At 36.2% G+C, this 22,521-nt stretch overlaps 1 protein-coding gene across 1 annotated transcript in view; it reads left to right on the forward strand.

Annotated features, from left to right (window-relative positions):
- Positions 1-22,466, forward strand: part of LOC127977392 (cyclin-dependent kinase 17) — a 45,899-nt gene extending 23,433 nt beyond the window's left edge. Inside the window, exons 3-17 of the mRNA XM_052582283.1 lie at positions 7,308-7,472; positions 11,238-11,371; positions 13,606-13,731; positions 15,411-15,467; positions 16,351-16,465; positions 16,582-16,676; positions 16,753-16,815; positions 16,929-17,052; positions 17,858-17,978; positions 18,058-18,155; positions 19,452-19,557; positions 19,901-19,943; positions 20,126-20,216; positions 20,306-20,383; positions 20,829-22,466. Of these exons, the coding sequence (XP_052438243.1) occupies positions 7,308-7,472; positions 11,238-11,371; positions 13,606-13,731; positions 15,411-15,467; positions 16,351-16,465; positions 16,582-16,676; positions 16,753-16,815; positions 16,929-17,052; positions 17,858-17,978; positions 18,058-18,155; positions 19,452-19,557; positions 19,901-19,943; positions 20,126-20,216; positions 20,306-20,383; positions 20,829-20,866 (1,454 nt within the window). The 3' untranslated portion in view covers positions 20,867-22,466. The remainder of the gene's footprint in view (positions 1-7,307; positions 7,473-11,237; positions 11,372-13,605; positions 13,732-15,410; positions 15,468-16,350; positions 16,466-16,581; positions 16,677-16,752; positions 16,816-16,928; positions 17,053-17,857; positions 17,979-18,057; positions 18,156-19,451; positions 19,558-19,900; positions 19,944-20,125; positions 20,217-20,305; positions 20,384-20,828) is intronic.
- The last annotated feature ends 55 nt before the right edge of the window (positions 22,467-22,521 follow it).

A 22,521-nucleotide genomic window follows, 5' to 3' on the forward strand; every position in this document is an offset into this window, starting at 1 on the left:
AACCCATTTTGCTCGTATTTAACATGCATATTGCAACTTTTTCCCACAATTTCATCTTTATTTCACTTATATATTGCTATATCAACATACTGTGTATCTACACTAATATTTGAAACCACAAATATTCTGCATTCCTGCAGATATGTGAAGACGCCTTCATGTTTGCTTTGGTCTGACCTCTGAGATTTTCTCGGGTAGTGAGTGGACCCTTGTATTTCTTCCCAAATGTATAGGAATAAATCTTGGGTATTTAATTTAATTCCTTAAAATAACTTTGAATGAATGCATAGTTATTTCATAAAAACTTCAGGTACTATATAAGTTACTTATATAGACTTATAAGACTTGTATTTTTGTGAACTCTTATATTTTACTTCTCTATTCCCTTTAGACTTAAAGGTACAATTTGTAAGATATTTGCAGTAAAATATCCAAAAACCACTAGGCTAGTGTTATATATTTTGTCTAGCTGATTACTAACAATATCTCTAATGTTTTCAACTACTTGTAAATTATGAGAAAATTCCCATTCTAAACCGTGACACGGGGCAGTGCAGTCGCCTGTCAATTACGTTACTTCCCCTTTGTTACCGTCTTTACTTATGTAGAAACCATGTGACAACAGTATCGTGGACAAATGCTGAAGTAGGGTCCGGCAAACCACTAGCTTGCTTCAAGCTGTTACTTATTTACTACTACTTGCACGTTTTATGGTTGATTGTGTTACTTCTTTATGGAACGTAATTACTGTTTACCATCTGCCGCTGGTTCTGTCGACAAGGACAGCTCCCGTAAATGTAACGTACGGGCAAAACAAACGAACCAAGAGCAGTTTGGGACAAGAGGAGAAAAAGAGCGAGGATTAATATCGGTGTTGCATTTTATAGATCGAGAGAGCTTCGTGACAAACTTTAACTAGAAAGAGATGATGATCTCGCTTGTGTTTTACTCGACAGGTGAGTTGTTTTGATTTGTATCTTTACAGAAAATGTATGCTATTATAACGACCAACAAGATTAGTATTATGGGATGTACACGACAAACGCGGGTCATCACTTCTCTAGAATCGCGCGAGGACTCGTCTGATCGTGTCTTTGCATTGACTTTGTATGTAATCTACTCGTACTATATATATATATATATATATATATATATATATATATATATATATATATATATATATATATATATATATATATATATATATATATGTAATTTAGTAAAACAAGTTAAGCTCAATCAATGGAGATTGCACAGTGATTATCAACACAAATTCATTTTGGGGAAAAAAATTTGACAATGGAAGTTATTGCTGTCATGTTTTTTTAATCATGTTAACATTGTCTTGTCAAAATCTAATTATAAATATTAACAAATTATAATAGCATCTGAATAATACTAAAATAAGACTGGTTCTATTGCATTGGCCCTATTAAAGTCTATTGTCTTACTGTAAACAGATTTTTTTTTTTCATTTATTTTGGTAACATCATGCCACAGATGCTGAGCTTAACTTGAGTTTGCCCCCGAAATAATCCTTGCCTCTCTCTTTGCTCAGTATTGACACCCAGATATTTTATTTTCTGTGGGTCACCTGTATTAACCACGTTAGCTCGCATTAGTCACCCTGACACAACCATTTGAAGCAGTGTTGAAAACCTGTCATTCTGATCTGTCATAACTGAAGCCTGTGCTATTTTTGTGACCGTATACAGTGCTGAGCCAGGACTGATGTGAATGAATCTGCGGTCATGCTTCCAGTCAGCCCGAATGCCTAAAGCAATGCAATTTCAGTTAAAAAAAAAAGGAAAACAGTCTTCCTCAAAGTGCTTTTTCTTCTCCTTGCTCTTGTATGTTCAGCTAGCTAGTAATTACGTAACAGCAATGACACCCCTGTGAGGAGAATGAGAGGAAGGGAGCATGTGACAGCTTGTGAGAGACTGGCTAAATTAGCACCATTGCCTTCGGGCCAATCTGACGGGTGGACTTGAATCAAGCAGACTGATTCAGACTATACAATGAAACTAATAACACTTATTAGACTAATATTTGTGTGTGCTCTTTTTTTTGTTTTGTATAGTATTGTAGCATATTTATCATAGATTAATTGTCAACCAATAATGATTTTATTATTATTTATTTTTTTACTGGCCAATGGCAGCATCTTAAAGAGCAGGCTGATTTACATGTTACCACACTATTTAATTAAAATACATGCATTAACATAGCTGAAATTAAATTATTTAATAATATTTAGTAAATTTGAATTAAATTATTTGAAACTGAATCATGGAAAATACAATTTGCCTCACTCACCATGATTTAAAACACTGTGTAAACATACCGTAAACCAGGGGTCGGACATTGGCACGCTAGTAATAGGGAAAACTGCAAACTGATGTACATTTTGAGGTATTAGTTTTTCGTTATTGAACACCGTGCACAAATGATGTCGCTGTTGATCAGCTTATGACACTTTATAGTATACACTGTCAGTGCGAATGGAACCCTTTAAATGGTACTGCGCAAAAAATCTTCCCAGTACTTTATTGCGACAGGCCCTATTAACATGTGTTGAGACCAACTAATCAGATTCTTACCTTAGAAGCTAGCTGTCTATGTAGACTGCGAGACAGCTTATAAGGATTGGCACAGAACCTATGTGCATACTTTATATCTGGATGAGCCTGGCCTTAATCTTCATCTTCTGATGCATCGCAGCCGCTATCATTTATAACTGTGTCCTCATTGGTCTGACAGCTGTAAAAACTCACTAACTCACTAACTATGTCCTCAGGTCAACACTAGCATTCAGAAAATGCAGGTTTTTTTTTTTTTTTTTACATGAATGTTGCACTCTTTCACCAGTACACTTAACTGATATGTACACAGCAGTCTAAACATGCCCACTCATGCATACTCACACTGACATTGTGGTTGTTTTTAGGTCTGTGTGTTGAATGTGGGGAATGGCAGTGGTGTTGACCCAGCCGTTTTTATTTTAGGCAGACTAATGAATGTTTTATGAAGACCCGGCCATTATGTAAGGATCTTATGCCGCTCTCTTCTCTTTCCTTTAAATCCGCGCATTAGCAAGAGTTTCTAACTTCTGCCTTCATCCTGGTCAAGATTAATCCTCAGTCACTGCAGCTCATCTGGAATAGCATTCAGAGGAATATTTTGCACTGCGATGGCAGTTAGATTTCTGCTGATGTCTTTTTATTTTTTATTAATCATTTTAAATAATCATTATTTTAAAATAAATAAACTTGTGTTTGGATTTATTTTTCATAGGTCTGTTGGGACACCTGAAAGAATCATTATTTGGAGATTGAAAAGTTCTGTTTTAATTATGCAGTAAATTAGCTATTTGATTTATAGTCTCACTTTACCCTCAGGAAAGATGTGCATGTAATATGGAAACGAGACCAGGCAAATGGACGTTTTTGTCTCAATGTTGAAAACTGTTCGGAAGAAAATTCCACACTGCTTTTAGGTTTCAGATAAAATTTTAGGATCTAACTTTTTAATGTGCAGTCATAGATGCAGTCAGCAGCATGCCAAATGCAGGAGGCACTGTTTAACATAGAAGAATCCAAATCTTTTTTTTTTTTTTTTTGGTGCATGTGTGCAACATAGCACATTTTATTAATTAAAATTACACGAAAACCTTGGGCCAAAGCAGGCCAGCTGGGGCTAGAGGAGTGGTTATGAACAAAGGCAGAGTTTCTCCGAGTCTGGAGAGCGTCTGCGCTGTGGATAATTTCAGAAAGATAACAGCTGCAACACCAGCATTAAACACTTTTTAAACTAAGTTGAGCTCAAATATCACTTTCAAATATCACAGCTGATATCAAATATCACAGTCAGCAGTGAGTTTTTGAAATAACTTGATTCAATGTTGATTATAATCACCATACAAGGCAGAAATAATTAAAGTGATGCAAAAGACTATGCACACTAATGTTACCATAGTAAACATGGTAATTGCTACCACTTGAAGAAATCAGATATCAGCTTCTCATTCTCGATCATAATCGTGTATTTATTTAGTAACATATTTTATCTGTCATTAAGTCTCATCTCGAGAGTTAAGCTCTATGTAGCCTTTGTTTTTTGTTCAGGAGCTTTTTATAAAAATATAGAAATTATAATTCTTTCTAAATGTGATATAAGCTACTGTGACTACAATTAAACAGAAACAGGAGGCTATGTTCATAAAGCTTTATTTTTGTGTGACTAATTTTCAATCCTGATGAATTCATTATGATCAATGTATCCTTTATTATAGTAAAACATCAATGTTTTTGGATTTAAATATTTATCAAAGCATGCAAACAAACTGCCGCTTTTATCATGTTCATTCTGTGATTGCGCTAGTTCCAGTGACTTATTTCTTATTAATTTTCCGATAACTTCTCTTTGTTGGTGAAATGATGTTGTTCTTGAGAGGCATGTAAAGGGCATGTTTTAGTGAAGCAGCAGAGCTTCTGGTCTGACAGTGGAAGTGCAGCGCTATTTTGGCCTCGTGCTACAGGTCCGAGGCTATTAACCCCGTCCGGCCCATTTAAAGCACTGGCTCACACTGGCCCGACAGTGGAAAAGTGGCTATTGTTCTTATTATTGTAAATAATTGCTTTAATTTGTTAATACAAAAAAAAAAAAAAATCACTAAATATCTCAAAAACATTGATACTATATGAAAAAAGAATAAAGATGGACGGTTGTTTTTCCGTACTGCTTCCTCAAATTTCACCCAGTTTTTGTTTTTTGTTTTTCTGATGTTTGTGGTCTGGTTGTGCCAGAACAGGACAGTCATGTGCCCCATCTGCCTTGCTAAACTTATTATTTAGTCATGCGTGTGGTTTTGTGTTTATTTGTGCTTCGTAAGTTCCCCTCCATTTGAAACACTCTCTGAAGACATGCTCCTTCTCAAGAAGGAAGAAAGAGAGTGAATTTATGTCCGGCTGTGTTCATTTTGGTACCAGCAATAGATGTCAGGGTGCTGCACAAAGACCCCTAAGAGCTCGTCACTGGAGACTGTCGACACAGCAACCGTAGACCCAAACCTCGCTTTGGGCCCAAGAGCTTCTGCTGACATGAAATATTTCCTCAGGAGCGCTGTTGCTTAGCAACAAGACAGGATAGGCATAGAGTTTACATGTTATATACTTACGCACTGAAAAAAACCATCATGATATTTTCTCAGTAGTGTGAAAATAGCTCATGTCTGACTAAATTCCATTATTTTGTCGTAACCGCACACCCCACCGATGCTGTCGGCGGGATGTTCCTGCATCTGCATATCGTCACAGTCGGACCTGTTGAGCGTTACCATGGCGTTGGCCGTGGAACATTCCGGAGTTTCCATGATGCTTGTATGGAATTAATGTCCCTGTGCGCAGCTGGCCATTAGTGGAACTTTACCACATGGGCTCGGATGGATCAGACCTGCGCCACACCGATCCATGTGTGTGTGTGTGTGAGGCTGGTGTTTTGTTGGATAGTTCTTAGTAAGCAGGTTGAAAGGCCTGTTGTAATGAGAGACACAGCTGTGGTGTGGGAAGATATGAGAGACAGAGAGAGCGACCACAGCAAAAAAAGAGAGTGCTCTTTGAATAAATGAAGATACGACACCATCAGCATTTCATGCTCAGGCATCAAAACAAAGTCTGCGAACAAAATGGATTGCCTTCAGAATCTTTCATCACAGTATAATAACTTGCTCTGCCTATGAAATGACTCCATTTTTGCTGACACCCTCCTATTCCCCTCCAAACTTTATAAATAGACCATTTTTTACCATGCCGTCAAACCCCAAAGAATAAAATCAAGCCTAACTGTTTTGTTTTTTGGTTAGGTTTGGATTGGTTTGGTTTTGCATTTTATTTTTGTTAGAAGTTAAAATGGTTTTGGACTGCAGTTGCATTTTTGACTTTTTGTCTCTTCTTTGATGTTTGTTTTTAGTATAAAATACACCAAACGAAATTTTGACATTGTCAAAAAAATATGGAAACAAGCCCGGTTAAAGCAAATGTTCAGGGGAGTTTTCTCATAAAATCACAAAATATTTTTTTTTCTGTCTGGTCGTTGTGATGCAATTTTATATTGTTTGTAAATCTATTAATCAAATTTGACCCAAAATGGTTATATATCGAAGATTATCTCAGACTTATAAAAAAAAAAAAAAAAAGGAAAGTGACTGAAATAAACAACTTAAATCATCAGTTAAAATTTTACTTCATTTTTTACATCAGTTTTCAATCGTATTTTTTCATAATAAACCACATTAAGAAAAAAAAGCACTTTCTATTAGGAAGACTTTAGAACCGTTAGTAGCATTGTGAAGAGTGCAGGATATGAATGCTTTTTAATATTTGACCCAGCAATCAAAGGATGTGGTTTCATTGGACATTCGATGGGTTAAATAGAAGGCAGTTTTGTTGGGTTGTTTTGAGACAGAGTTTCGCTATTTGTGTGTTTGTATGTCTGAGTGTGCTTGGCTAGAATGAGTTTTAGATTACGATGTCCCAGAGAGCAGCTCTTTATCTCCTTATGTAATACAGTAGCACTGTGGTGCTGTGTGTGTACCGGTTTTGTTTTGTTTTTTGTTTTTTTTTCGTGTGTGTGTGTGTGTGTGTGTGAGCGTGAGCCCAAGAAGGGGTTGGTTGACTGGGCAGGTGGTGTGAGCAGAAACAGGTGGGAGGGACACAGGTGCACACACACACACACACACACGCGAGCACACACAGTGCGCAGGTTATATAACCTCTACAGTCATTGATTAAAGTTGTGCAGTTTATATTTGATCTGATAGGCACATGTGTGTTGTCATATGAACGGCTATTTAATGATTAACTTGCCTTTTGATTAAAACTTGAGTATGGATTGTCTGAGTTTGATTGATTGCTTTATCATGCCCTGTGTTGATTGGCTCAGATGGCTCCAGTATAAACAGCTGCTTTCCTATTGGTTTAAATGTTGCTATAGCAACACCTTTGCGATGTCTGGCTTGCCTTTCAATTAAAAGTCAAAAGCACAGCAAGTGTTGCCTTCCCAGCATCACTCAGCTTGATAGAAAGTGAAAGATATATGGGTGATTATGTCAAGACATCTCCAGTTTCTAGAAAGTCGCCAGTTTCCCTTTATTGCTGTAGCTTCCCTTTGACCTCAGCGTAACCTCATGTAGAAAAATACAGATTTTAATTAAATATTGACTGCTTCACTTCTGTGATGATATAAATCTATTCATGCAATTACACAGATGTTTTATGTGTGTACTGATGGAGTTCTCGTTGTTATTTCAGAGCCCATTGTAAGGAACGGCCGGCCGCCCTCGTCCCACAGCATGCATTCGTTTTTGCACCAGTACACGGGCTCCTTTAAGAAGCCTCCCCTGCGCCGACCGCACAGTGTCATCGGGGGCAGTCTGGGGTCCTTCATGGCCATGCCTCGAAACGGCAGCCGACTCGGTGAGTGACCAATCATAACACACATTACAGGCTGTTTTCAAGAGTCACCATTTAAAGACCTATTCAGAAGGATTCAGCATGAAACACGTTTTTTAAAAAGATAAAAATGCCTCCATTAACATTCTGACTGTTCAATATAATGTGCAACAATAATCCATTGCATTAGACTTGACAAAACAACAAAAACTGGATATGAATTGTAATATTTAAACATTTTGAATAATTGTAAACCTATTATAAATGAAGTTATTACAGAATTTGAATAGTACTAGACATTATTACAGGATTTCTATCATTTTAATAAAAGCTTTTTAGAATTAAATAAAAATATATATATATATTACAGCAGGTTTAGTTTGTTGATGAGCTGTTGTGGGATTATTGAGTTGAATGCTGAGCTGAAGTCGATGAAAAGCATTCTAACATAGGAGTCTTTATTTTCTAGGTGGGTAAGAGCCAGGTCTATGTTTTTTTTTTTTTTTTATTGTCATTCTGATGATGTATTAGTATTAATGTTCTAAATATTTGACTCAGTCTTTTGTGTTGGTTAATGATTGATATTTTTTGGGAGTTGTGTGGATGGAACATACATTGACGTGAATGACTCGGATCACCCTCACCTACAACCCAAATTTGCTAAGACCACGCCCACTTTCACTTTATTTAATGTGTTTGACTGCCAGCAAGGAAGTCTTCTCTCTAAAATAGTTTACAGTTATACTAAACAATCAGTCAGAGTTCTGCAGAATCTTGGTATGTGATTTAACGTGGGTCGCTCAACTTTATCTCTCTGACGTCATGGGAGCAGTCATGTCTAACTCCGGTGTGCATGCGTGCAACTGCATATGTGGGCGATCACTCACTCACTCACTCACTCACACACACACACACACACTGACAGGAAGTGAGTCACAAGAAGGTCAGTGGGAGGCGATCGAAAAAGAAGTGTGTGTCACATTTAAAGGGTTCCGTCAGGCTGCTCTCAGAGTGAGTGTGTTCATGTGTGGAGCTTCCTATACATGAGGTTATTGTTTACCAGCATCTCAGACACAAGTCCAGACGCGTCCAGCCCCCATTTCCACATTCTTACCTGTTAACAGTGATGTCAGAGCTTCTGTTTTTTTTTTTTTTTTTTTTGCCATTGATTGTGAACTTGGAATTTGTAAGCTGTAATGTAAATGCATTCAATAAATTATCATCTCGAGTTTCCTCCAATAGGATGCATTTCAAGTCAAAGTGATTTCAAAGACAGTCTGGAGTTTATTAGAGTTTGACCCACTTTCGTTCTTGCAGGAGTTTTCCGTGCCACACTTTTTCTTTTTTTCTTTTTTGGAAAAGTAGAACACTTCACATTCTAGACTTTCACAGCTTTAGTGTGTAAAAGAAGAGCGGAGGAGAGCAGAAGACGGAGCAATGGGGTGAGACAGACAGAATTACAAGTGAGGCTGTCTCAGGCTTGACTGAATGAAAGAGCACAGCGCTTCTGATGTTAAGAGGAGGAGGTGGAAGAAGATGAAAGGCAGGAAAGGGAGAGAGAGTGAACGGAGGGAAATGGCGTTATTTGGCAGAGCGACTCGTTATCTCACAATATGTCAGATAAAAAAAAAAGTGGGCACATTACCTGCACTTTCACACCACACACACCGTCTCGCTGTTTCAAAGACTTCATTTTTGAAACGGGATGCAGAAATGAGGCTACAGCGATTACCAGTCAGAAACTTGATCTCTCCTCAGCTCTCGAAGAAGAAATGTCCGGGTCATGTTTCACCCCAAAGTCAAAAGATTGAGAAAAAAAAAACATAATAAAAACATAAACAATGAAGCCTAATTTTAATTAAGCCAAATCATAGCATTAAGATTTTTTTACACTGTTTTTTTTTTTTTTTTATATAAAATTAATGGCATTTCCCACATTTTATTTATTTTTTATTTCATTTTCTCATTGTCAATTAAAAAGCTGGACTTGAGGACTTGTACCTTGACAAAGATATTAGACCAATTTTATTGGGCTACTGCCTTTGTGCTTATGTTATTTTCACTTTATATTATTTTCAGAATACAATAAATTCAGTATATTAAATGCTACCTTGATGTATACCAACAATATTAACAATTTATCTCAGTAATAATAATTAATGGGTATAATATATTGTCATTGCTTTATTCGTTATAAAAAATACATTTGTGGTTTTCTCTGTGGTTTTGGTGTAAATATGACTCGGACAGTTTCTGCAAGATTCACCTCTCCCCCTCTGGTCTGAAGACATCAGAGTGGACAAACTGTAGACAGATGTGCTATAATGAATGGCCCTCAGGTTAGGTACTTTTTACTGCCTCGGCCAGATAAAAGAGCGGTCTGATATGTCACCCTTGGGGGACTCCTCCTTATGAGGTGAGGAAGGAGGGGGCCGCACAGCAGCAAACAGGCTGTCATAAAACTACAGAGCCACGACCACACTTTTAGACTTCCCAGTTCCCAGTAATCGCTCTTATTCCGGAACATCTTTATTTTCTGTTGACTTTAAGCCACCCCTTTTCCAAGTACTAAAAGACTGCACACATTCACATGAACATGTTGACTGGACGGGACTCTTAATTCATGGCTGCTGGTTTTCAATTTGAAAATGTGCATGTGGTATTTAAACCCTGATTACATCATGATTTGGCCCATAGGACAGCTCCGATAAGCCGGATCATACTTTTATGTAATCGAGAAGAGTTGAGGACATAGTTCACACACAAGTGCTGTATAAACAAAAAGCACATGGGACAGTGCATATCCCTTCACAACGCTCTTGTTTTCGGTGTAATCCGTGTCTTTCTCAGGAATCGTGGCATAGGTGAATGTGAATAGAGCGTGTGTGTCTGTGTCATGTTTGACTGGTTTTCATGAATATCAAGAACTGCGGGAAAATTATTAACAGACGTTCAGCCTGATATGCTGTGTATATGTCGTTTTATGTACACGGGTATGAATGTGGGTGTTTTTAAAGGGAATTAGGATGAATGAGGTCTTTTACACTGAAATGAAGGAATCACGTTGCTTTTCCAACACACACACACACACCCACACTTTATCCTAAATAGTACGTTTATTGTGTTTAGTCAGTTTACTATAATATGATAATAATAGTATTTCAGTTTTTTTTTTTTTTTTTACATTTACCTTTTGTGTCAAAGAGGCTGGTCTCAAAATTAATTCAAAAGACTCCTTGTTATCAACTCTTTGATGACTTTCATTTGGATTAAGAAAGCAAAATGTAAAAAAATTCTTTAAAAATATTTAGTATTTTTATTTATTGGTCAAGTTGTCAATATTTAACAAAAAAAATGTAAATCACTTTCAACTTTTTTTTTATTCAATACAAATTATATTATTTTATTAATTTACTCATTACAAATTGAAAAGTCAAATAGAGGACGGGTATCAAAATAAAGTGAAATAAATCCTTTTTTTTCATAATAGATAAAAACGGCATAAAAATGTACTTGTACTTGTAAATGCTTACAGTTTGTGACTGAATGGCTTGTGTTATTAAAACAAATGAATCGCATAGAATTGCCTAACTATAATCAAACATGCATTCCTTTATAGTGTAAGTAAATGGGAACTATTGCAAGTATTGAGATTCAGCCATGTACATGTGTATACACTAATAAAAGCTCCCAGAAACTCTTTCCTTCACTCCTCCATTAGAGCAGCAGCACCTCACACCACATAAATAACACATTTTCATTTCCTAACCCCCTATTCCTCTCGTCCAGACATTGTTCATGAGAATCTGAAGATGGGCTCAGATGGAGAGAGCGATCAGGCCTCAGGGACGTCCTCGGACGAAGTGCAATCGCCCACCGGCGTGTGTCTCCGCACCAGAAGTCACCGCCGCATATCCATGGAGGTAAGACAGACCGTGTGTGGCCATGAATTAATCAGCAGCACATACCCGCCACACGCTCATTTATTCACAGGAGGAAGCAGAAAGCATGCATGTGGTTAACGTTACCTTGAGAGCTTTAGACTGGGGGATGTGTCACTACTAAGAGCTTTATTTTTGGCCTTGGGTAGGTGGAGGGATTCCTCCTGGTGTGTTTTCTCCCTCATCCTCTCCTATTTTCTCCCACGTCCTGTTTGTCGGCTGTTCTCTTTCCCTTCCTCCATGCCGATTCTTAAGAAATCTGAAGGTTTTGTGGCAAGTGTAGATGTTATATAAGAGGAGCTTCTGCAGTTCAAGAGCCCTTGGGTTTTTAATGTCAGTTACCTAGTTTTTGTCTTATCCAGCCACAACCACAACAAATAACATTTTGTAAATCAAACCGGTTTCTTTTTAGTCTAAATAGTTCTATGTCTATGCTAATAGATTTCATAGTTCTGCCCACTGTGAAATCTCATTGTTTCAAAATCCCACTCTTCATAACTACGTAATGAACTTCAAATATGTTCTGATTAGCCGTTATTTTGATGCATCATGTGGCATTTCCAGGAAAAGCACTGGAAACAGGCGTTGCATTTGGTTCGCAGTGTCAGACTGTGATTTTCGAATCATTAACATCTGCGTCTTTCTAGCAAGGTTGGTCTGCTGTTTGATATTAATATCTGGCTTTATGTCGTACCGCACACAATCATCTAAAAAGGAATGGATTCTATCTATGTGTTCTTGCTCCTTCCATTTGCACTGTCTATTATTTTCTCTGCAGTAGATTGTTAAAAAGAGGGTTTGAATAACATTGTTAGAGGATTTTGAAATAGAAAAGTGTTTTTTTTTTCTTAAGAATTAACCTGAATACTTCACGACACTCACGTCACACATAAAGCATTTAAAGCTCTTATTCTGGGCTTTTAATTGCAAACCTCAGTCCAAGCTAGTTATTTGGGCACGTGTTCATCACTCTTACTGTCTCCGGTCTTCTTTTGCCCCCTGCTGTATGAATTGGGTCACTGCAACTACGTACACTGTTTTTAAGCCAATGAATACATAGATTTCATTTAACAATGTATTGGTTAATCTTATAAAGTGGTGTCAGGTCACATTTTACTCCTTAGACATTAAGAGGGGAAAAAAGAGAAATTGCATAAAGAAATTTATGTATTTATCACATTATTTTCAGAGTATTTAAGCTAGTTTTGCCACCAAAATCTAATTGCTGTAACATGTAATAACATAAAATAATATCCATATATAGTAATAAAAAATAAATATAATTAATTAGTTACATTATAAATAAATAGTAATAAAGAATGAAGAAGTTTGTCATTAAAGAATTTGTTGTACTTAGTTTCATTGGTTTAAAAATATATTTTAATCACCAAGGCTTGGATAGTTTCTTGTAATGCATTTTTTTTGCATACATATTTGTGAGATCTTATGATACATTTTTTTAATTATTTTATTTACTTATTATTATTTTAGTCATTTTTATTTTTTCCTCAATACTCTGACATGCATCTAGATGTTTTATTTTGTCATTTTCATTATTCTCAGATTCGTTGATTCTCATTAGATTCTCATAAAGTGACATGAAAATCATCTTGTCTAAACTCTTAAAATAGTAGCACGATTTTTATTGCATTAATGTAATGAGAATTGTAGATGTGCTTAATTTAAGATAAATTGGTTGATATTAATCTTATTAGAAATGTCATGATGCAATATATATATATATATATATATATATATATATATATATATATATATATATATATATATATATATATATATATATATATATATATAAATAAATAAAATTTGTGTGTGTTAAATGATTCACTCCTCTTTCAAGCTCTACTTGTACACATGTACAGTATGGGACTAATGAGATTATTCATGCTGCAAGCTTCTTAAAAGTAGCCTGTGGGTGGAGAAAAAAAGCCATGCAAGTGAGAGATGTAAATAGAGGAGATTCAAAGCGTGATGGAGGGTTATTAATGGAAGATGCTAATGCTTTGGTTTGAAAATGGCTTTATGGAGCCACACAATCTTATTTAAAACAAGCACACACACATTTCTCTTAGATGAGATATGCACACCAAATGAATATTCACCAAGGCTCAGTTATTAATCTTTGATAAGAACGGAGCTTATTTTGTCCCTTGCGACTGACTTGTTTGAGTATGTGTGTGTGATTTGATTCTCAGGACCTGAATAAACGCTTGTCTTTGCCTGCTGATATCCGGATTCCTGACGGTTATCTTGAAAAGCTGCAGCTGAGCAGCCCACCGTTCGACCAACCCCTCAGCCGGCGGTCACGTAGAGCCTCGCTGGTGAGTTCGCGTGAATAAACCCTTCCTCATCAAGGTTTAACCACATTAAACATGGTTTAACTACAAATGCTATTCTGTTAAGCACATAAACATGACACACCTCCTCATTGAAGTAGCATTTTATCTCCGACACAAATATATCACGTTTCATAATATACACATATACATAATATAAGACATTGTCACGCTGAGAGAATTAGCTTTTAACATTGAGAAAGATAAATGTATATTATCGTTCAAAAGTTTACAGTCTGTAATAATACTTTTGATTTGCAAAATATACATTAGAGACATTTATAATGTTACAAAAGATTTGAATAAATGCTGTTCTTTTTTCATCAAAGAAAAATATAGTGTTTTATATCTATTTAAAGGAACAGTACATCTGAAAATTAATATTCTGTCAGCATTTAATCAACCTCACGTTGTACTAAATAAATGTTTAAAATAAATAAATAAATAAACAAACTTTTTGCGATGTTTCTTTTCATCAATGCAATGAAATCAACAACCAGGATCAGTCAAACTCCTAAAAAAACACAATTATTTGTGCAATTCTGTGTTGCAAATACATTACTAATACAGGTCCTGTTTCACCACCAAATGTAAAGATATGAAAAGAAGAAAAACTATTTTTTTTTTGTATCCAATAAAAGATTAAAAATATTCCACAAAGAAAATTGCTATTCTCAAATATTTCCAAAAATTGTCATAACTTTCTTATTTTATGACAATTATGAGGTCCATGTCTTTTCCACTATATCAGGAGTGTTCTGAAGCTGTTCAATAACTTTGTGGGCCACGATTGGTTACAAAATGTGATCTAATCGAATGAGATTTGAGAATCACATAGAATAACTCACAAGACTATCATATGCCTTCATGAGACTTGTAGATATATAGTGCACAAGCCGTATGGACAACTTTTAAAGTGCTTTTTTGAAGGTTCAAAACTCGTGGTACATACTTTATTGAATGCAAAAGACGGTTCTGAATACCTTTTGTGTTCCATGGATGAAAAAAAGTCAAAGGGGTTGGTTGGGATTGACATGAGGGTGACTAAAGGACTTTTTTTTAGGGAGAGCCGTTTAAGAGTGAAAGATTACGTCTGCAGAATATTCAGCTCTAGTTAATGAGTACACAGTCAACAGCAAGCTTTTCAAAACTACATGGACTGCTGCAGATAAATCCAGCCCATGGACGAGAAACCCAGTGTGTCGCTACAAACATTGTGTCGTGCTCTCAGTTGAGCACAAAGACACATACCATGTTCTTTGTCTGCTGGACGCATACATGCTGGGTTTTGCATGTGAAAAGCCCCCTGCTTTCGCATCTGAGTTTCTTGGCATCCATTGTTCTTAGCTGTCATCCATCTAAGTCGTCCCCACCTCCATCCAACCCTCAATGTGTGTAAAGGAGAGGAGGTTTATGTTGGCATTCTAGTGCCACCTGGTGCCCATGGGAGTCTGAATACTGTGTGTGTGTGTGTGTGTGTGTGTGTGTGTGTGTGATTAATGGCTTTGTCTGGGAAATGATTTTGGCTGCAGATATCAGAGACAGCGAGCAACACTCCAGACACGTGTTTCTCACTGATAAGGTCTGTTGAACACATGCAGGCCTGTTCAGCATTAACCAGATCGCATTAATGAAGCAATCTCTCTCCTACTCTCTTTTTATAGTCAGAAATCGGCTTTGGGAAACTGGAGACCTACATCAAACTGGACAAGTTGGGAGAGGTACGATATTTTGCCTGGTCAGAAAAGTGCATCTAAAAGTGTACTAAGTAATGAATGATTCAACAGTGGTTTTGGACACCTAATGAAGTGGATGTAACATCACACAGAAGTTTCATAAACTTCTGCTATTGTAGGGACAGTCTGTCTGCTGTATTTATCTCTAAACCGAACATGTTTGATAATAAGCAGGTTATTGAAATTGTCATGGTCACTGATGGCTGTCTTCATATCATTTCACTGCACTTACCTAATTTTTATTTTGAGTACAATTTGTTTCTTTTTCTAAGTTGTGCAATTAATTAGTCATGATTATTTAACTTCCTTTTTTTTAAACCAATAACATTTGTTGATTCTTTTTTTTAACAAATTATAAATCAGATAACTACTGTAAAACTTGTGTGATTGTACATAAAAAGTACTATTTGTTTTTTGTACAATAGGGATATAATATTTTTTATATAAACCAATAACATTGTTTAATACTTGTTTCAGTAATTCATAAATCTATTGCATACAACCCTTGTGTGACTATACGTAAGATATAAGTACTATTTTTTTATTTATCTATTTAACTGAGAGTATTTGTTAACAAATTTCAGGAAATTACTGTACATAAGATACTTTATATCTCTTCTTTGTCTTCTTTCATACAATTGGGAAGTAATATTTATTCATTCACTCATTTTACTTTGTTTTGGTTTTTATTTTTTATATATTTTTTTAAACCAATAACATTGTTTGATACTTCATCCTTTAACTACATCCCTAGTGTATAACTTCAACAAAAAGCCTAGATGAACCTTAAACATTTTCTGAGAACCAAAATTCTGTTTCCAAAACACTGGCATTCTAAAATCGAATTGATACTTTAACTGTATTGTAGGGGACGTATGCCACCGTTTTCAAGGGGCGGAGCAAACTGACGGACAACCTGGTAGCTCTGAAAGAGATCCGGTTGGAGCACGAGGAGGGCGCTCCATGCACAGCTATTAGAGAGGGTAAGGAATCTCTTTCTCTGTGTCTCATTCTCCTCATCTCTCCTCAGAACCTCTTTGGATGCCAAGATACTGACGTTGATATTGCCCTGACCGATCTGCCATTTTCTGTCTTTCAGTGTCATTACTGAAGGATTTAAAGCACGCCAACATTGTCACGCTTCATGATATTGTCCACACGGACAAATCCCTCACTTTGGTTTTTGAGTACCTGGTGAGTGAACGTCCCATACTGCTCCTCTGCGTGTTATTCTGTTTCATTTGCTCACTCTGTTTATGGCTTCCTGCAGGATAAGGATCTGAAGCAGTACATGGATGATTGTGGAAACATCATGAGCATGCACAATGTTAAGGTCTGTCCCATATCGGTTTATTTAACACCAAATGGATAAACATTAACGGTTGGTTTGTTATCAGTGCAATGCAACACATGGTCTTCTAACCGGCACTCCATGTGTGGTTGTAGATTTTCCTGTTCCAGATCTTGAGAGGACTGGCGTACTGCCACAGACGCAAGGTTCTGCACCGGGACCTGAAACCACAGAACCTGCTCATCAATGAAAGGGGTGAACTCAAACTGGCTGACTTTGGTATGTGTAACACTATGACTTCAAATAAATGATAAAACATGTACTGTAATATATTTTATATAGTATGTACTTCATTTTTCATCACTACTATCACTAATACTAACTGCACTTTAGAAAATGGGTTATAAATATTTTATATTATATTTATATAATTGTATGTATGTTTTATTTACATACATAAGTTTTCATTAAAAATATATTATTATATTATGCATTTATGTATTTACAAATATGTATGTGTATATATATATATATATATATATATATATATATATATATATATATATATATATATATATATGTGTGTGTGTGTGTGTGTGTGTGTGTGTGTGTACTTTGTTTCATTAGTTCATATGTAATTCATAAATGTTCATCAATTAGAAAAGTATATATTAACTTATAAAATTAAAATGTATGTGATTTTTATATTACATGCATTTTAAAAATACATAAATTTATATTTTAATAATATATAAATAATTATATACTTATTTGATATATTGTGTAATTAATTTTTTATACAAGTACATTATATTATGAATTTAGAAATGTATTAATTTGTTTAGTTCTACATATAAACAGTAAGTGTAAAATGTCAAATGCATACAAATTTGAATATACATTTATATACTTTATTTTAATATTATAATATTTGACATTCAAAGTATACATTACATTTTTATTTTGTCATTTATTTTTCATTAACAATATGCTATGCATTTATTTTTTGTTGAACATAAAGATTTATATAATAATTTTTTTTAAATATAATTAAAAAAAAACAAATGTTTGTGTGTGTTTGCAGGTCTGGCACGAGCCAAGTCTGTTCCCACGAAGACTTACTCTAATGAGGTGGTGACCTTATGGTACAGACCTCCTGATGTACTACTGGGATCGTCTGAGTACTCCACACAGATCGATATGTGGTGAGTGTGTCTGTCGATTTATGTACAATCAGTCCTCTCCTGTACTGTGTGCTCTTGTCTTATCCTCTCTCTGTCACAGGGGTGTTGGATGTATATTTTATGAAATGGCTGCAGGTCGGCCGCTGTTCCCAGGATCCACCGTTGAAGATGAGCTGCATCTAATCTTCAGATTACTGGGTGAGCAAACACACACGCTCACACCCTGCTCTCCAACTAAATTATTAAATTCAGAGCCTGTATGATGAAACACACACTTCATCTCCAGACATTACGACATTAATCACACACACACGCGCACGCTCACACCAGACGTGTCATGGTGTTCAGACTCAGAAGTGCTTCTCACCTGCTTTAAAAACAAACTGCAACCATCTGAGCTGCCATGCTTGCTGTCCACACACACACACACATGGTACAGTAGGTTACCACAGTTCAGCTGAAATCCTGTCTACCTGACACTCACTTATGTATTAAACTGTGCTTCCTGGAATGAGGATGCAAAAAAGACCTGGAAAGGAGGTTTTAAACTATTTTAGTATTATTATTAAATTAGTTTAAATGAACTTAAATACTATTTACTATTTTTGAACTATTTTAAACTCTGAAAAAAGACCTGAAAAGGAGGTTTTAACCTGTTAACTGTCACTAATGTTTTTGAAGATAGACTTGAATGTGCATGATACAAACCTAAATTTTTATAATTCATGACTGAAAACATTTTGTAACATGATTTTGATGTACCATTTACATGGTAATGCAATGTCTGATTTTAAAATGGGTTTTAAAGGATGAATTTTGAGATTTTATGTTTTCAAGTGATATATAACTTCTGATGATTTCTAAAAAGTGATAGAGAAAAAGGACACGAATAAAGTCTTTTTTTTTAAACAAAGGTCAAAACTCCTTTTGTAATGTAGATTTCTGAGGGTGCACTCTTGTCATAAATTAATCTATTACTTTTCCTACATAATTTTTAACAAAAAATATTGGTAAAATATATATTTGGGAGTCTTAAACCTTTCCAACGATATATAGTTTGTCAAGATTAGATTAGATTTGATTGTAATATAGTATAGTCAACGTAGGTGTCCCGTATACGGGACGGGGTGACAATTAACAGGTTAAGCAATTTTTAAGCTATAATCAAACTTTTTTTTTTTTTTTTTCTCCCTGTAGCTCAAACAAGTACTACATGGTTCTAGCAACGCCAAGGTCATAGTCAACTGATTACAAAAAATACATTGAATGCAGTGCAAGCTGCTTTTAATAAAGGCAGCTGCTAAATGCATACATTTAAATCATATTTTAGCAATGCTCTTTAATCGATATTGTGGATACTTTAAAAAAAACATTTTGTATTTATAAAATTGGACACAATATCAGTTCATAGCATTAACATGCATTAACATCAGCTCTGTTTAGAAAGTGTTCGCTATGTGCTAAATGAAGATATTTTGGCTTTGTGTGAAACAGGTACACCCACAGAGGACAACTGGCCCGGCATCTCGTCCATCGAAGAGTTCAAATCCTACAACTTCCCCAAATACAAGCCTCAGCCCTTCATCAATCATGCGCCCAGGTAGCTGCACTCTATCTGTGTGTCTGTACAGGTGCTGCTTCACTCTTTCATACAGTGTGTTTGTGATGAGTTTGTGTGCTCAGTGATTTTGCGGTGGCTTCCTTGTGTTTGTCTTGCCACACAAAACAAATGACCATGACCTCAAAGCCTGTGACTGTGTGTGTGTGTGTGAGTGTGTGTGCGGATGCTACGGTGTGTGTGTGTTAGAAATCCATGTACGTGCTAAAGCAGGATATCCTGTGGAATTTCTGAGGCTGTTTGCTTCCTTCTTTACATTTGCCAGTCTAATTTGTCAACCTGCCGATGGTCACATCTCTCTCCCTCCCTCCCTTCCCATCTACAGGTTGGATACTGAAGGAATAGAGCTGTTATTGTCCTTTCTAAGGGTAAGAATGTGCCAGAACAATGAATTGTATTAAATACATACAAACAATTATAAATTTTTCCATTACTTTATCTTGAACACTCTCATTTTCCATTAAGCCTTTAAAAGCATCATGATAAATTAAAGTACCCTTTATTAATCTAACAAAGCTTTCATACTTTATTTACATTTTTTTCTCCATAGTATGAATCCAAGAAGAGGATCTCTGCAGATGAATCAATGAAACACTCCTACTTCAAGAGTCTGGGCATGCGTGTGCACACACTGCCAGAGAGTGAGTGTCTTTATATACATGCGCACACACATATATCAAATAAATCATATATCCTCATTCTCATGATGTGCTGTGCTGTGCTTCTGCAGACATATCCATATTTACACTGAAGGAAGTGCAGCTTCAGAGGGACCCCGGTTACCGGAACTCCTCGTACCCAGAGACAGGTGTGTGTTTGTTTGATACGTGATCTGTATTCATATTCATATTCAGATGCTCTTACAGTAGTCAGTCAGTATTGGGTCAGTGTCAATTGTGTCAGTAGTTCTTGGAACAGACACTAGGGGAAAATGTTCATACAGACCAATAGCTGTTGATTAATGTGAAAGTATTTAGAAAAGTATCTATTTTTATTTAAAAATAAGCCCTTATGTGCTTTAAAAATTATTTACATTTAAATTAATTTTTTTATATATTTACATATACTATTTATATATAAATTGTATATAATTAATATATTTGTGAATAAATGTTATTGCATTTATTATTTACATTTATAACAAATATGTATTATCCAAAAATATACATTATATCATTTTTAAATTATATATATATTGTACACCTTGTTCTCTCCTCCTTTTCACACTAATCCTTCTGTCTCTCTCCTCACAGGCAACAGCAAGAACAGACGGCAGAGCATGCTGTTTTAAACTGCGTTCCCTCATGCTCTTGCCCATCACTCTCATACACTCTCACAAGCACACACACACTTGACGGATCAGTTCTACAGCGATTATTCCGTGACTGTGTTGTATAGACTAACAGATTTAGTCCCCCCTAGCTCACAGAGAGAGGGTGATTGTCGTGTGTGCATGCGTGGTGAAGGGGATCTGCCGAACCCGCTGTACCCCCCCCCCCCCCTCCCCCCACCCTCAGTGTCCCGCTATCCAGCATGCAGCCTTGAGCCAGAACGCCCATCGGCCTCATCTGGATGCCCCCTTCCCTTTCCCCCGTGTGACGCTTCGGGTGTGTGAGCGTGTATATATTTATTGACTGAGGGGTTGTTTTGCTGCTAATTGACTACTGTCTCTACGTAACTTCCTCACTCTTGGGCGACCCTCCCAGTTGTTGCGGACACATCAGTCCCAAGGTTTTGTTATGTTTTGTTTAAAAAGAACAATTATAATTTTGTTGAAAAATGTTGATATCGCAGCTGTCTTGTCGTTGTGTTGGTTTTACAGAGGTGGAATGCCTATACGAGTGTTTTGAATTTGCTTTTGGTTTTCCTGGCATGATTCCTGGCGCTTCAAACCGAGCGACACTCAAAATATTCATTCCAAAACCTCAAATTTTAACTTATCATTTCAAGAAATATGTGGATTTGTTCCTCTAAGGCCACGTCACGTGAACCAGGGACCATCTCGACTAGGTGGGCTTCAGAAAGAGGGTGGAAAAAAACTAACACTGGACCAGCAGGAACTTTGTGACCTCACCGTTCTGAACTGAGAACCATCTTTCCTTAATTTTTTCCCTCTTTTGCATTCATTCAGAGTGATAACTTCCTGTTGGAACTGAAGTTCTTGTATTCCAGATGTGTTTTTAATTTTTCTTTTATCGTTAGAGCTCCTGAGGCATCATCAAAACCAGTTTCTTCTATTAATAGAGCTCCTCTGTAGTTTCTGAGTGCGTGCAACGCTTGTAAAAGAGCGAGAAAGTGAGGTTATATGTGTGAGAGAATAGAGATCTGTAACTTTACAGAACCCTTTGCTCCAAGCAAACGATGGCTATGAAGATGAGCTAGTTTCATTAACAGTATTAAGATATTTTTTTTTGTTACATATTGACCCTTCTGTGAATAATGGTATCTTAATGTGGCATGTTGGAGTCCGACTGTCCCACATTTGTGCTTGATTTTATTCAAAAGAGAAACTTGTGTATAAAAAGGAAAAAAAAATGTAATAACGAAAGAGTTTTTAACAGCAGCGTTGGACCAATGTTTCGTTTTTCCAGCATTTATAAACATGAAGAACCCAGAAGATATCAGATTTAAGATTACTTTTTTTTTTACTGACAGATGTTAATTAATATTGTAAAATCGGAGTCGATTGTTTCTGGAGATGCGTGCGTGGGTGTGTGCGTGATTGCGTGTGTATACGTGACGCATGGAGTGCGTGTTCTGTAAGCTCCGCCTCCGTGAAACAGACGCTCACAGTCCCGTCTGTCGGGTGAATTGACCGTTTAACTCTTTGTACTGCAGATATTTATTTCTCTTAATCAGTGAAGTAAACATGGTCTGTTTCATACAGCGAACTCTCTGTCGTCTGTTTATTTTGTTTGTGTGTCTGTGTCCATTTCTTCCTGAATG

The sequence above is a fragment of the Carassius gibelio genome, chromosome A4 (assembly GCF_023724105.1).
Source record: "Carassius gibelio isolate Cgi1373 ecotype wild population from Czech Republic chromosome A4, carGib1.2-hapl.c, whole genome shotgun sequence".
NCBI classification, from domain to species: Eukaryota; Metazoa; Chordata; class Actinopteri; order Cypriniformes; family Cyprinidae; genus Carassius; species Carassius gibelio.